General features: G+C 32.8%; 1 protein-coding gene across 5 annotated transcripts in view; it reads left to right on the top strand.

Moving 5' to 3' along the window:
• cyst (rho guanine nucleotide exchange factor 18 cysts) overlaps window positions 1-15157 on the top strand; it is a 153262-nt gene extending 138105 nt beyond the window's left edge. For all 5 annotated transcript variants that reach the window (XM_074181205.1, XM_074181207.1, XM_074181203.1 and 2 more), the window contains 7 exons: window positions 1691-1869; window positions 2004-2255; window positions 3039-3268; window positions 3876-4062; window positions 5101-5389; window positions 7032-7303; window positions 9423-15157. In XM_074181205.1, coding sequence (XP_074037306.1) covers window positions 1691-1869; window positions 2004-2255; window positions 3039-3268; window positions 3876-4062; window positions 5101-5389; window positions 7032-7303; window positions 9423-9635 — 1622 coding nt within the window. In that variant the 3' untranslated portion in view covers window positions 9636-15157. The remainder of the gene's footprint in view (window positions 1-1690; window positions 1870-2003; window positions 2256-3038; window positions 3269-3875; window positions 4063-5100; window positions 5390-7031; window positions 7304-9422) is intronic.
• The last annotated feature ends 217 nt before the right edge of the window (window positions 15158-15374 follow it).

Below are 15374 nucleotides of genomic sequence, written 5' to 3'. Positions count from 1 at the left end.
AATCTGAGAAGTGCAGTAACTGTCATTTTTCTGCGCATTGATTATTCACAAGTATATAAATTGATCTAAATATGAGGTATTTTTGAAGTATGCCCTCTGTCCTAATGGTTTATTAATAACATAATGTGGTTAGCTGAAGACAGAACCCCAAAACAAAGTATTTATAATGAAACACCAGGCAGTGCTTTTTGCTGTCATATGTTGTGTTGGGCTGAACCACAAATGCATTGATGGACTCAACTGTTCTTGAAAATCGAGCGCGAATAAGAAAAGTGACTCTCGCTCAACCAAAACGCCATCTATGGGATTGACGGACAAACGGATATTTATGAATCGCGTCTTCTGTAAATTGGCTGTTCATTGTCTCACTGCTTGCTGGTTTTTTGCATGCTCGCTTGGTTTATAGAATAGTGAGCAAATTTAGCTATCAGGTTTGTGCTTCCACGATGTCAACGTTGAATATGAGAATAACAGGATCCCTCATGGTGCTGTTTCCCTAACCGCATGACATTCCAATGATGGCTTCATTTTAAGAAATGTGTAACTGTGCCGAAAGGCTGTATGACTCAAGCTAGCCCTCAGCGCCCTCTCGTCATAGATCGCTTGGTCACGCTAAAACGGGGCTCTACCGTGATGTACCTCCTTTTTCTAACCACTCTTGAGACCTTTATGCCAGATACTTGAGCTCAAACAATGATTCATTATAACCAGAAGGAAAATCTTGCACCTTGAGCATCCGACAACTTCAATATTGACCAATCAGCCTTACTTTCTTCGGCATGCCATTATGGCTGCTGTGGAGGATATCCCTGAAGATGGTTCGCAGGTACAATTCTTGTGAGGATCAGGAGAGTATTTCCTGGCTGGTATGTGCTTACCTGTCCAAGTGAAGTTGGAGCTGTATAAGAGTGCACTTGTCAACAAAATATGCAGTAAAACACAAACTTTTATGTAGCATCCTTTTTTTCTACAAGTGAAAAATGAAGACCACACAGTCAACATTTTGCCTGTAAACAGAGAGGTCTCTTATTTGAATGATAACTTGCATATCGAAGAGATACCTGAACACACGTGTATTATCTACTATGTATTTAATTGACATCTTGCATGGTTTACATGTTTCTACGGTTTCAATCCCATCAAACCCGTTTTACAGTTCGCAATTCTTGAATGAATATAAGAATTTTGTTATTGATTCGGCCGTTACTTGATGAAGATCCATAACGAATTTTTGAAAATGAAGTTCGTGAAGATTAAATCGTAAGGTGTAGTTTATGCTGTTGCAGCTGTTGCAATTATACCTGCAGTTGCAGAAAGTTGGTCTAGACCTAAAATAAATTTACTCCCGCAATTTTTTTTGCGAATGCAATTCTAGTAATGAATGTGGTTACTTCCATTTTCGCAAATAACATTGAACGTTACTAATTATTCATATAACCTGAAATTTGAGATAGCAAACGTCAATAGCGTTGCTCTCTCTTAAAATGATTGTTTTTATACAATATTTCAGGAAGTCGACACCTGTTTTATTACTCTCTTTCAGATGGTTTCAAATGAATTGCTTGGTTTTTGGTTGCATGTTCAACCCCTTATTTGAATTTCTCAGTAGGTTAGTGATATCTATTGGTTGAATTATTTTCAATTTTCATCCTGTTAATTGAAGTCGGATTCATTGTGTTGGTAATTATAGGTCAGCTGCGTCAGAAGGACATAGAGCAAGCTCTGTTATTGGAGGAGAAGATGTCTTTACAGCTGCAGTTATTGGCAGCTGCGGGGTTAGAACCTCCTTCCCCTCCTTCATACCGACATTTGGTTAGTGAAAACGCCGATACCGGACAAATGTGGAAAGAAGTTCTGAGGGCAGTTCAAGTAAGTCACAATTATTTATCGAAAAAACTGGTCGACAATTTTTTCACATATTCTGATCACTCAATAGTTTGATCAGTTTTAACGTACTCATGTCCTCATCTCACTATTCGTTCACGATGAATTTATTCTTACAGGAAGTTAGTCAGCTCGCCAGTTCATTATACACAACTGGAACGAATTTGTCCAGAAGCGTCAGTTCGGCAGGCGAGCATCAAAGCGACACTTACGTATCTCCCATATTGCCAAAACGTGCTGAAACCTTTGGCGGCTTTGATAACTGCAATCAAGGCCCGCTGAAGTTGCTGGGAAAGAAACTTTCTACGTCCGGGACTCCTGCCGGCACTCCCGACCTGGAAAATCTCAAACCTGGCGACGCAAGACTATTTGTAAGTTGAATAAATTTTGTGCATCGAATCATTTCACATATGTCTTCAATATCTGATCTGATAAATCAAATACGTTTACATAAAATCGAAGACAAAACAGTTGACATGAGAGATAGCTATACAAACTTGAGTTGAAGTAAACATTTTGCAATTTCTTATATTTCTTATATTTTGAGAACAATTAATGATGTATCACTGTCTTTGGACAGTTTACTGTTGTTATACTATACTACTTATATTCCCCAAATAGTTCTTTTCACAACTAATAAACTGCGGGCATTTTATCCGCATATTGAGTACATAATATATCATAATTATACATTTTAACACCAAATTATGAATTGCTTTGTCAGTCCTGAATATAAGAAAATTTAAATTGCCAGACATAGGAGTTGGATAATGGAATATGAAATATGTAATATGTAGGTATTTACATAATAATTAATAAAAATTGCTGATCAATTTTATAAAATTGACCCAAATTCTTAATGAAGGTTTACTTTTTCGAGAATTTCATAAATGAAAGCAATTCTTTATGAAAATATACATTTCTACATTACATTCCCTTTGTTCGGAGAAGAAGCCAAGTCGTTTTATTTTCATTAGTTCGGACTCTTATTGCCGATGCACAATTCGGCGATATATTTGAAAAGATTTGTTGAATCCACAGTAAATCACTTTATGCTCACTTTTTGACTATAATTCAGAAGCCCTGACAGATTAAGTCAAATATCTGGCAAATAACTCTACCTACAAAATTTTATAGTTGACCATTCGTTTTAGGAACGGTTGCCTTATAGAAATTGTGTGATATCTGGAGGGCCTTTAACTAATGGCAATACTGCTAATGTAAATACTGAGAACCAACAATTGCAGCAACAACTTTCAACTGCCCCTGATGGTCCGGCGTTGCTTTCTCTTGGCAGAGAACAGCAGTATGCAGCAATCCAGTTGTCTCATTATGTATATACTTTGCTCTGTATAATTTCGCAGTTGATGACGACAAATGAAAGGTAAGTGCTCGTGTTGAGAATTCACGAATTGAAAATTTTACTGGGAATTTTTTTAAAAACAGTTATGCAATGTTTGGTAAAACTATAGAAATTTTATTATTCACTTCTTGTTCATCATGAAAGTAGTTGAAAAAACATAGGATATTCTACTGTTAACTATTGCATAAACTCTAATCGGACCTGTTTGTATTGAATTAACCTTGTACTACTTTTAATTGATGAATTGAATCATAAATCAATAAATTGATGGATGTAGCCGTTACTACGTGGTAAGAAATCATCATGAAGAAAAGGGGAATTGAAACTTTCTGAGTTTTTACCACTTTTATTCGTAACTAACGTTACTGCAGTTTCGTCTTATACGGACACTTTCAAACTTATACATCAAACTAACAATGGTTCATTATATAAGACCTAATGTAATGAACCATTGTTAGTTTAATGTATAAATTTGAAAATATCCTTATAGCACGAAACTGCAGTAACGTTAGTTACAAATAAAAGTGGTAAAAAACATAGAAAGTTTCAGTTTCCCTTTTCTTCTGAATTATAAATCTTTCGAATATTCACAAGGAATACATAAACATATTTTATTTATTTTTTTCAGTTTGCAAGCTCAAGTGGTGACTTTGAAAGGAGGAGCAGATTCAAAGTGTAACAGACACAATCAGCAGTTGGAGGAATTGAGAAACTTGCAAGACAAACTGAGTGTAGAAAAAGCAGCTTGGAATGCAACGAAAGAACAAGAAACAAAAGAATTGGACGAGAAAAAGGCTGAGCTCTTGAGGTTGCAGGTAGGTAATGGCCATTTAGTTATTTGATGTTATTTTTCATTTTTCAATCTTATCAGATAGAAAAAAAAATATGAATTTGTTTTTGTTTATGTTTCATTAACATTTTATAATAGAATTATAGTCTTATTACTTGTAATGATTTGAGAATGGTTCATTCTTGTTAATAACCACAAAGGTAGTAATATTATGATACCAATATTCTACTTTGGATGCTGCAAAAAGTAGGCAGAATTTCCATCCAGTATCAATTGAAAATAGTTGTTCGGAAGTTATTCACATGTCAATTACTTTCAGGTCAGGAACTTCTGAAGTTCAACTAATTTCATTCTTTTGAATTCAACTCTTTAAAAATCAAAATATCGATTTTTCATATTATCTGGTGATCATCTTCCTATTTCCACAGATATAAACTGTTTTTTTTACAGAATGAAACAGGCAACAACAAATATGTTCGTCATTATGGTTCGACTTGTAGACGGCTTTTTTCATACTATGTGCACCAAATTTTCAATGAATAAACTGTCGTGTCTTTATGATTGCCAGCCAATGTATTGAATTAGATGTGACAGACGAAACCAAAGTAGTCAAATGTAATAACTCTTGTTTCACATGATTAGCTGTAGTGTACCACAGGGTCAGTTCTTGACCCTTTACTACTTTTTCTGTTGTGAATGATCTACAATATTTCAATGTTCATGTAACCATGTTTGCGGATGACACAACATCACGACATCTGATCAGAATGTGACACAGCTTAAATAAATTATAAAAGGTAATGAATCAATGTTGTTCTTGGTGTCAGAGAAATAATTTTGAACACATCAGAATAGGTATCAGTCAAATTGTTTACTCAAAAACTGTTATATGTAAGTTTGCCTTTGTATATATAAGCAATTATGCAAATTTTAATCAAATGAGGCATTGTATAAACATTATTACAGCTTGTCAAATCTAGGAAGCAACTTCAAAGTCTCTGCTTGTATTATGATTCATATTGAACTGTGTTGCCCATAATGTGAAATATATTTGCGATTGCAGGAGCAAGTTCGAGCTGAACAAGAAGACATTAATCAACAAAGGGAGCAGCTGTACCGTAAAATGGAAATGCTGACTAGTAAGGGATTGCTGATGAATGTTCCTTTGCCCTCTTCGGGAATGGCTGATGATAGTAGCAAAGAAACGTCAGAGGACAGTAGTCCACAATCCGATACGTCCTCTTCTGCTAGCGCGGTTAGTTCCAGTGCCTCGATTGTTAGTACCAATCAGTCATCGTTGACACATTCGACTTCTTCAGCCGAAAGGAGAAAAGACCCTAAATGGACGAAGGGTAAGTGTAAAGAAAAAGGAATTGTCAATATATCAGGTGTTTTCAATAATGCATATTTGCTCGATGTATTGATAATAGAAACATGAAAAAGAGTATTATTTAAATGAAATTCAGAGGCTACACCACTCCGTATTTTTTCGGAAAAATTAATAACTTGGCACTAGTGCATTGTGCCTCGATTTAGTTCTGAGTTAGGGAGGATGCGACTATTTCATAAGTAATGGAATTGGTTGATATTTGACGAAAATCCACTATAAAAGTTTACAGAATCGCAACAAGTGTTTCACTCTACAATAACCTCTGCAGGTGTGTTCAATACAAACTTCATTGAAGACACCTGAAGAAGCTATTGTTTAGTGAAACAGGCTTTGCATAATTTTTCACTAACAGTGAAATACTGTTTAGTGAAAATCTCACAGTGTTGTCAAAGAATGATTGTTCCATTTGAAAAATATTTTTTGGTTATTATGCAGTGCCCTGTCAATCAGAAACTACTTTTAAAATGTACTTCCTCCGATGCCATATAACTTTTTTTAGCATTTTATGTACTTTTGTTAGCATTATTGATGTATCATGCAAATACACAACTTTAGGACACCTGGCATTTTCATCCCCCTTGTCTTATTGCACAAACATAAAACACCTTTTGTTTTTTGGGAAAGAAAGGAAGGAAATAATCAATTTCAAAAGAAGTAAGTCTTTATACATGCAAAGAAGTAACTTTCAGACACAAACTGGAAGAAAAAGCCCTTCTGAAACAGCTACTTTCATATAAACATTGAATTACGCGAAATAAAAATTATTTCGCAACAAATACTTTTATATGAACACTGAATTATACAAAAAACCCTTTTCTGTACTTAGTTTGTATTCCAAACATTCGTTATGGAATTGAGTCAGATATCATTCACAAGATTCCTACACAATATACTGAATGAAAGGTAAAAATTTCACTTATATTGAACACTGCATCCTCATTGGTAGACATTGATTTTTCGCCAGAAGGCACTTGTCTTAAAGCTTTTTAGTACCAATCTGGATAACATTATAAGAAAAACACACAATTCATGAATGAACTATAAGAAAAACCACACAGTTCATAAAAGTGAAATTGTTACCTTTCATTTAGTATATTGTGTAGGAATCCTGTGAATGATATCTAACTCAATTCCATAACGAATGTTTGGAATACAAACTGAGTAGAAATAAAAGTTTTTTGTTTAATTCAGTGTTCATATAAAAGTATTTGTTTCGAAAGAATGTTTTCTTTCGTGAAATTCAATATTTATATGAAAGTAGCTGTTTCAAGGAGTTCTTTTCTTTCCAGTTTGTGTCTGAAAGTTACTTCTTTGCATGACCTACACTATAGAGTTACTTCTTTCAAAATTGATTGCTTTCTTCCTTTTTTTGGGAGATTCCTACATTTTTATTGTATCAAGAAGGAGTAGTAGAAAGCTAAAAACTTTCTTTCCCAAAAATCAATCGCTTCTAAAAATATAACCCTTTCAATTTAAACTTTTTGTTTTGTGAAAATCTGACAATAAAGTGTTTTTTGATTACATTATGGATTTTCCTCGAGTATCGGCCGATTCTATCACATATTTGTTATTATCATTTTTATTTCCATTTCCGTATGTTTCAGCAAATGTTCCAGCAAAATCTCAGCTTCCTATCAACCTGATCTCGGCTACAAATCAGCAGAAAGTATCTCAAAACGTGTTGATCAAACAACAAATTCCATTCAAACTGGCCTCAAGGTTGAGCAGCGATGCTCTCAAGTCGGGCACTGGTAGCACAATCCAGCAAATGCTACCCTTGAAGTTGAGTCAAGACGAGAAGGTCCGAAGAACGAGCACATCTGGTTATCAGAGGCTTGGTTCTGATAACAGCTTTAGTCCTCCTTCAGGAGAAACGGTAAGTGACGATACTTATTGAAACATGTTTATTCAGTTGGTTTTTGAAGAATTCTTGGATATGATATTGATTTAATATGTTGTTTTTGGGCCTCGCCCTCTAATGAATGGTTCAAAACAAATATATAAATTGAAATTCAGGGAGAATATTTTGCGTATTTATAAATCACTATTATTATGCGAAAAAATCTGTTTCTCTTTCTATTTCTCCATCAATGAACAAAAAATGATGGAAACCTCTAAAGAAAGGAAAAAAGGAAACTACAATAAAAACTCTTCATAATGATATATACACATACACAATTTTTTTAGCAACTAACATTTTATATTGAAGTGAATCATTAAAAATCAAATAAGTGTTACTTTTCTTATTTCAAATTCATTGGGATCATTTTAAATATATTTTTGGTAAAAAGGTAAAATAATGCAATATAAATAAGTTTTTATAATTTATTTATTTATTAATTTGTAATACAATACTCTACAGGACATTGCCCAATTACAGAGCAGGAAATAACAGAGTATAATAAATACATCACAAACAAGTGACTGTAAAGTCTACAAACACTACAAACAAAACAAACAAGTGACTATAAAGACTACACATTTTATATTTATAATAGGTGACAAAACAATTATTTTAGGAAGTGGGATTTATATCTGACAATTTGCAACTAAATATATCTAAATTATCGCTAACAGAGTTTGCCACTTTACACATGGTATGGATCGGAGAATTCTCCAGAACATTTGTGTGAGATGTTTTTATATAGAAAGTACTCGAGTGTCTGGAGCAGATTTTAGGAATGCAAATATTAAACTTTTCCAGTAATGTTGGACAGTCAACTATGCTTTTGATAATTTTATAGGTTAGTACAACACTATAATATTCACGCCTTTTTTCGAGACTGAAAAAGTTATGTTTTTGTAGCAATTCAGAGTGGGTTGTTCCTATTGGAACATTCCATCAGTTTTTAGGCTTAGCAGTTTCAAGAATCGTTGTTGAATTTTTTCAATTCTATCTATATGATATTGATAAAAGGAGCTCCACACAACTGATGCATATTATAACTTTGATCTTATGAAAGCATCGAATAGAGTTTTTAAGGTCGAAGTTTCTTTGAAATCACTACTGTTACGTGCAATTAATCCGTACAAATAACAGGAGGAGGTTACAACATTATCGATATGTCTATTAAATGATAGTGCAGTGTCAAATGTGACTCCAAGATCAGTAAATGTTTCTGGTCTCACCAGGGAAACGTTTTCTATTGAATAATCAATGATCAAGATGTTCGTTTTTAAACTGTAGGACATGACCTTACATTTATCCGGATTTAGCGACAAGTTATTTCGATAACACCATTCTACAACCCATCCTACGTTTCCTGAGAGATTCACACAATCATCTATGTTCTCAATAAGACAGTATAGTTTTAGATCATCGGTATATAGAAGGAAATATACATCTGTAACATCTGCAATGTCATTAATGAAGATATTGAAGAGCAACGGTCCCAGATTTTACCCTTGTGGAACACAGGAAGAAGTACTATATTCGGTAGATTTGAAACCATTAAGCTGAACATATTGTTCAGCTTAACATCATCATCTAACATCACCACGTAGGCAGCTATAGCTGCCTACGTGGTGATGTTAGATGATGCCTGGGAATGCTAGGTCTTCTAATTGAAACCACAAATGTGGGGTTTGCTCCTGTTAGTGACACCATGCATATGTGAAGTTTTTTATTTTTGGTAACCAGTTGTTTTCTATCTTTGCAATTGGCTGCATCGCGCTGATGAGGCCAATAGCCAGAAACACGTGTCCGCAGTTTGCCTCCATTTTTTGAGTGTTCTATCCACAAATTCTTTCTTTTAATTTATATCATACACACTCAATAACATCTATATCTCTCTCTCTCTCTATATATATATATATATATATATACTCCTTTTTTACGAATTATATGTGCAGAACATGGGTTCATCACCGCTATTTTGTATTTCTTTTCAAGATATCCATAACTTTATGTGTTATTCTTCTACTGCTTCATTTGAATAGATAGTGTTATTATTATTATTGAAAAATCATAATTATTTCATGAATCATTGTTTCAGACTCCAACCACCATGCCACACGTCCACAGCCGGACCGGTTCAAGCCCGGCGATGATGCAAGCCTCCTCTCCGAACACTTCTCCTCCCGGCCAGTGTCAGAGTCCGGGAAGTGCCAAAGCTACTCGCACACACACATATCCCAAGCTTCCAGATAAATTTAAAGTACGTAACGAGCAGCAGCCGACTGCCGACGAGGAGGTCATATATTTCTGACGGCTCTCCACCAGAACAAAACATTTTATTTATTCCCTCATAAATACGAAAGTGTGATTTTTTTGTATCTTCCTCGCAGAGGTGGGCGGCTAGAAGTTTGTGACGAAAGTGGGGGTTCGGTAATATGAATTTTTCGTAAATGGTGTTCGAATCTGGGGCAAAGCTAACTCAATGTATAGCCATCGTTATCGCAATAAACTTGAAAATTTATCTAATAGATACATTTTTTTTGTTACTCGGAATAAAACGTGAGGTGAGTTCAATATTTCACACATTTTTGTTTCAAGATGTATATTCATAATACTTCAATACTTTCTCATAGCATTCTTCCATTTGATATTTGATGAAATCAAATAATGAAATAATTTAAAAGTTTTCTATCCTTGGAAATGGCATGTATTTTACCACTGAAAATGGCTTTCATGCAGTAAACTAAAAAAAAAATTAAATATATGGATAGATTTGAAAAGAGTGAAGGGCATATAACATGCGGAAGTATATACAAATAAATATACACCGGTAAGCAAACAATATTTCTGAAAATATAACCCTAAAATTTCCTCACCTTATTTTTTTTGCTTGTCACTGTCAAGCAGCCAATTTCCGTGATGAGAGTTCACAGCCAGTCAAAAAGGGGAGAAAAGGATTGATGATATAGAGATTTGTTTCTACGAATATCAACAATGAGTATATATATATTGCAATCTTGAAAAACTAATTTCAAGATTGTGTTTGCTGGTGACAACTTTGAAACATTTAATGGAATTGGCTAATACTATTATAATAATATTATGAAAATACATCTCTGAAACATTATTCTAATTTCTCAATTTGTGAATTTTTCATTTATTTGCATTTTTATAAAAATGTTGTACTTGATATGCAACCAGATTTGAAGAGAAACAGAATGTGAGTTCTCCCTAGAAGGTCATTCAATCTCATCAATTGAACTTAATAATATCTCGATTTATGTCTCGTATGCTTCCGTTATAAGCTTATACCACCCATCTCTATCTTATACTTATTATATTATACATCTCATGTAATTCATATATAATTTTTTTTCAAAACTACATACTATCATGTCTCTTTTTTTACTCCCCAACGAAAACTATCAACTTCATTATTTGAAATGCGTTTTCTATCACATTTTTCATCGAGTAATAATATAATTGTGTTCGTCTTCCTATGAATCTTTTGTTGAAATCAGTATTTTCAAATATACTCAAATCTTGTGACAATACAATATTCTAGGATATTATTGTTTTGCCGTTCGTACTTAGGTTAGTTACAGTTCAATGATAATGTAAATACTAAGCAATTCAATCTAAAAGTGATGGGGAGAAAGGACAAACAATTGTGCACAAAAAACTATTTTTACAGTCCTTGAATGTTATTCTTGTTAACCCCAATTACATATTAACTGTTGGAATTTCTTGATAAAACTTTTTTAACCTCGAATACAAAATATAGTACAAACAATATACACACTTGCAGGTTAGCAATAGCGAATTTGCCTTAGTAGACATGAACGTTTTGACTTAAGCTACAAGAGTTATCAAGGGAAAGTATACTTTCAATAATTTTCCTTAGCCCCCTATCCGTATGTCCATAACCTTATAAACGCCATTTTTTTTTGTTTCAATTATCTCTCGGATCCGGGGGTCATTAAGACACCTTGTACCAATACCATTGCTAGGATTTTCTTCGGTGAGGTTGATCAATAAGAAACTGTGTCTTCTAGGTATTTGTTAGTCCACCAACAATTTCGGGAGCAGGTCATTGTGCCAAAATCCTCTCTGGGTAAAGATTTTCTTTATGCCAAAATACAGTTTGAAATAGAATTTTCAATTTTCACAAACAACTACAAATCTATTTTGACATGAAATTATTTTAATTTGTTTGAAAATGTTCCAGTTTCTGGTTGAAATAATTTTAAAACCATCTTCGGAGGATGTTTTGATGAAATGAGTCCTGGAATGGGGTGCAAAACCTTTTTTTTTTTTAATTGTTCCATAAACGAATTATTATTGAGGTTATGTAGTTGTTTAGTGAGAACGACAACTAATTTCAAAAGCAATTTTGCGATTAAATATTTGATGATGTTCCCTATGACAGAATGCTTGAGATGATTTCCATACTGTCTTACCCAGAAAATATGGCTCCAGAATATTGTCCACCAAAAACCGTTCTGGATTTTTTGACTTATTAATTTTTTACCCAAGTGAAATGCCGATATGAGGTTATGTAGCTCGGGAGAAAGCTAGGGAGTCAACAAAAAGTTCGGATAATCTAATTCAAAATGTCTAAGCGATTAAGCAAACTCACTATTGCTTACCTGCTGGATTATAAAAACATGCATATAATTACTTGTATAAGCACATGTTCCATGATTTTCCAGTCTTTTCTCTCCAACTTATGTTTACCAGATGAGGTTATTCCATCAATATATACCTTTGTTAATCGTTAATAGTAATTCATAGAGCACTTCCTTGCAAAATTAGAAATTATACAGAAGAAAGTTGTTCTCCACTAGCTTAAACTGTACAATATCGTCTTTCCAGTTCGTCGTTCTTTCCATCTGTATATTTTTAGTTTTGTTTGGAAACAGAATTTATATAAAAATGGCCTACTATATTTTTGTCTCTTCACGTTAATGTCTGTAGGTTAAATGAATATTTTTATAAGATCTATTTATTCTTCAACTTCTAAGTCTCGATTGACTTGTGGTTTTTTTCTGCTTCAGAATGTAAAAAGTAGCACGGCGATTATGTTCATAAAAAACAAAGTGATATAGATGAAGTTAAAACTGAAAAAATTGTAGGCGAAATGTTATTTTAGTTGGTATTGAACGTTTGAAAAATTGTTGGATGGATTTGAATACTGTAATTCATATTATAAATCAAATGTTTGAATACAAAATTTGAGATAATAATTTTCTAATTAAAAAGTAAATGAGTTGTGAATTGAAGTGGAACTATGCTCAGCTCATAACTGAAAGGTCCTGAGTTCGAATCCACCTTCGACCACAAGATACTTTTCTCATGGAAATGTATCTTATCGAAGATGGAATGATTTTCTTACTTTATTTGCTGATGCCAAAGACATAAAATGAAAAAAATGATGTCTTTCAACAAAACGATTAATCAACCTTCGGTTTTAAAAGCAACTAAGTGATTTGTCGTATCATCATTACTAAGAACTATTTAGACGGCTGTGGAATATGTTATTTATAATCTTTTTCAGCCGGCACAGTATTTAAAAAAACTTCAACAATGGAAAACAAGCCTATGTCTCACATGTGAAATATTTTGATTTCAATTTGTATAAATTGTTTGGTATAACGAATAAAAATCGTATTTTTTCATAATGTGAAATTGAAAATTTCCTGGTGGTATCTGGTGAATGAATAGATTATTCCTCCAATTCTAACCAGAGATGGTTTGTCAGTTGTCATAATTGCAGTATCCGGTGCTTCCCAAGGGAATGTTTTTATTGTTCATCAGGAGATATAATTTTAAAGTTAGTTTTTATATTTTTATTGATCACTCGTTTTGACTGAAGTTGATTGTATGATTATTCATAGTTTGATACAGTTTCAGTTGAATTTTTATGAATATTCATAAGATAATTATCAATGGCGCTGCGCTTGGAGAAAGTTATTCAAATTCAAGGTTGAATAGTTTGAATTGTAGACTTTCTGAAGTTAAATACAGTAGGAATTCATTTATCCGGATCTCCAAATTATACCCATTCAGAGGCCGAGGGGAAGTAGAGCATTTTTTGTCTCTTACCGAAATGTATAAGCAGTAATTTTTATTCCTCACACATGTAAGTATATGTGGTTCTACTTTTGATGTTTAGAGAGATAGAAATATTTTTATTGTCTGAAGAACAAAAAATGCTACTGACAAAGTGTATCTTATGTCAGTAGTTTAAAAAATAGACACATAATGAAACACATATCAGTCTGAAAATACACCTAAATGATTTAAAACAAGACATATAACAAAACATAAATTAGTCCAAAAATAATGAATGAAAGTACATACTATCAAATGCTACATCAAACCAGGGTAATTACACAACACAAGTTGACTTTAGTGTTGCAGTTGAATTTGATTTGAAATGTTTCATTAAAAAAGTCAGCAAAGCAGTATTATGGTTTCAAGTATGCCAAGTACTATTAATTCGTTTGGATGGCTTCAAATCTGTTAATGTGTTTTCTTGTCGGGCTTGCAGTTTCCAAAATGAATAATAAAATGTTGTTTTGAGCATTGCATTACAATCAGTATATTTTTTTCAGTCACTTTCAGGTGCTCTTCTTTCATAATAGTCAATTTTGTGTCAAATCCAATTATTATCAGGATAATTGGAGATAAAAAAAATACACTTTTTAGTGTATGGCTGTTTTATTTAATAGAAACATATCAGTGCTCCAATTTTGCAAAAACATTTCTCAACCCAAACCGCATTCGGTATTTTTTTTAATGTGTCGCATCTAGCTAAAACATTCGAACAACATTTTACAGCTTCAGTTTCGAATTCAACATTTTTTTACCATTTGGATTTAAATACTGAAAATTATCATCCCAAAACCAGCACAAAAACTTCAACTGTAATATCGTAGATGCTGTTTTTATTTGTTTGAAACACGAATTATAAATCAATGTTTAAATATTCAACAGTTATTTTTACTATCTGGATTGAAATACTGAAAATTATCATTCCAAAAACAGCACCAAAACTTGGATTCTAATATCGCAGATGCTGTTTTGATTTTTTTGAAACACAACTTATAAGCCAATGCTCTAATATTCAATATTCAGTGTTCGTCAATTAGCTGGAGCATTTCTCAACTCGAATGGCAATTCTTTTTTAATAGAAGTATTTACCGATATCATTCTTTTTCTTATTTTTTTTTACATTCATTCCGCAACTTAGGGATCGGTCAATATGTGATTACCGTGTTCTTATGCATCCAACTTAGTCTTTCATTGTTTTGAAACTGTTTTAGCGTGAAAGATCGTTTTAACCGATTGTTTAGACTGTTGACTGGGTATTTAATGAATACTATTCGCAATAAATATATGTTGACTGATATCTAAAATATATTTTCATTTTCAAAAAATGTTCGATGCTCGATGGTAACAGATAATCCAATCTTGCCTTAAAAATTTTCTTCGGACATTTTGTTGGATATGAACGAGATCCAAGTGGATTTGTTATAAACATTAAAGTATATTTATTGTTCTTATTGTAGATACTAATAACGTGGGAAAATCTTAATTTTATATAACATAGGTTTCTTGTACTTTATAGCTTTGTATTATTTTGATTTCATTTATTCTCGTTTTTTAAAACATTCCATGTTTTATCACACGTGGCTTTTTTTTTTTTCAACGAAATTCAAATATGCCAAATTGTGGAATAATATATGAATATAATTAGTATTTTTTTTATTGATTGGTATGCATGTATATAAGACTCATATTTATTGTAAATATATTTAATTAAATCTACTACTTGGTTTTATTTTTAAAACAACTTAGTTGTTTCAGAAGTTGTCATTAGACCACTTTACTAACTGAATAACCTGAAGAGAGTTGAAGAAATAAACACTATAACTGTGACAAAAGAAAAAAGAAACAAATTTTGTTAACTATTATGTGAGAAAACTATTGGTGAACAGAGTTGTAATTACTTTTGATATATTAGATATATTGATATATTAGAAAG

The sequence above is a fragment of the Leptinotarsa decemlineata genome, unplaced genomic scaffold (genome assembly GCF_025532065.1).
Source record: "Leptinotarsa decemlineata unplaced genomic scaffold, Ldec_3_MD MMD2_tig00026307_RagTag_RagTag, whole genome shotgun sequence".
Lineage (NCBI taxonomy): Eukaryota > Metazoa > Arthropoda > Insecta > Coleoptera > Chrysomelidae > Leptinotarsa > Leptinotarsa decemlineata.
This window is presented reverse-complemented; position numbering and strand designations above follow the sequence as displayed.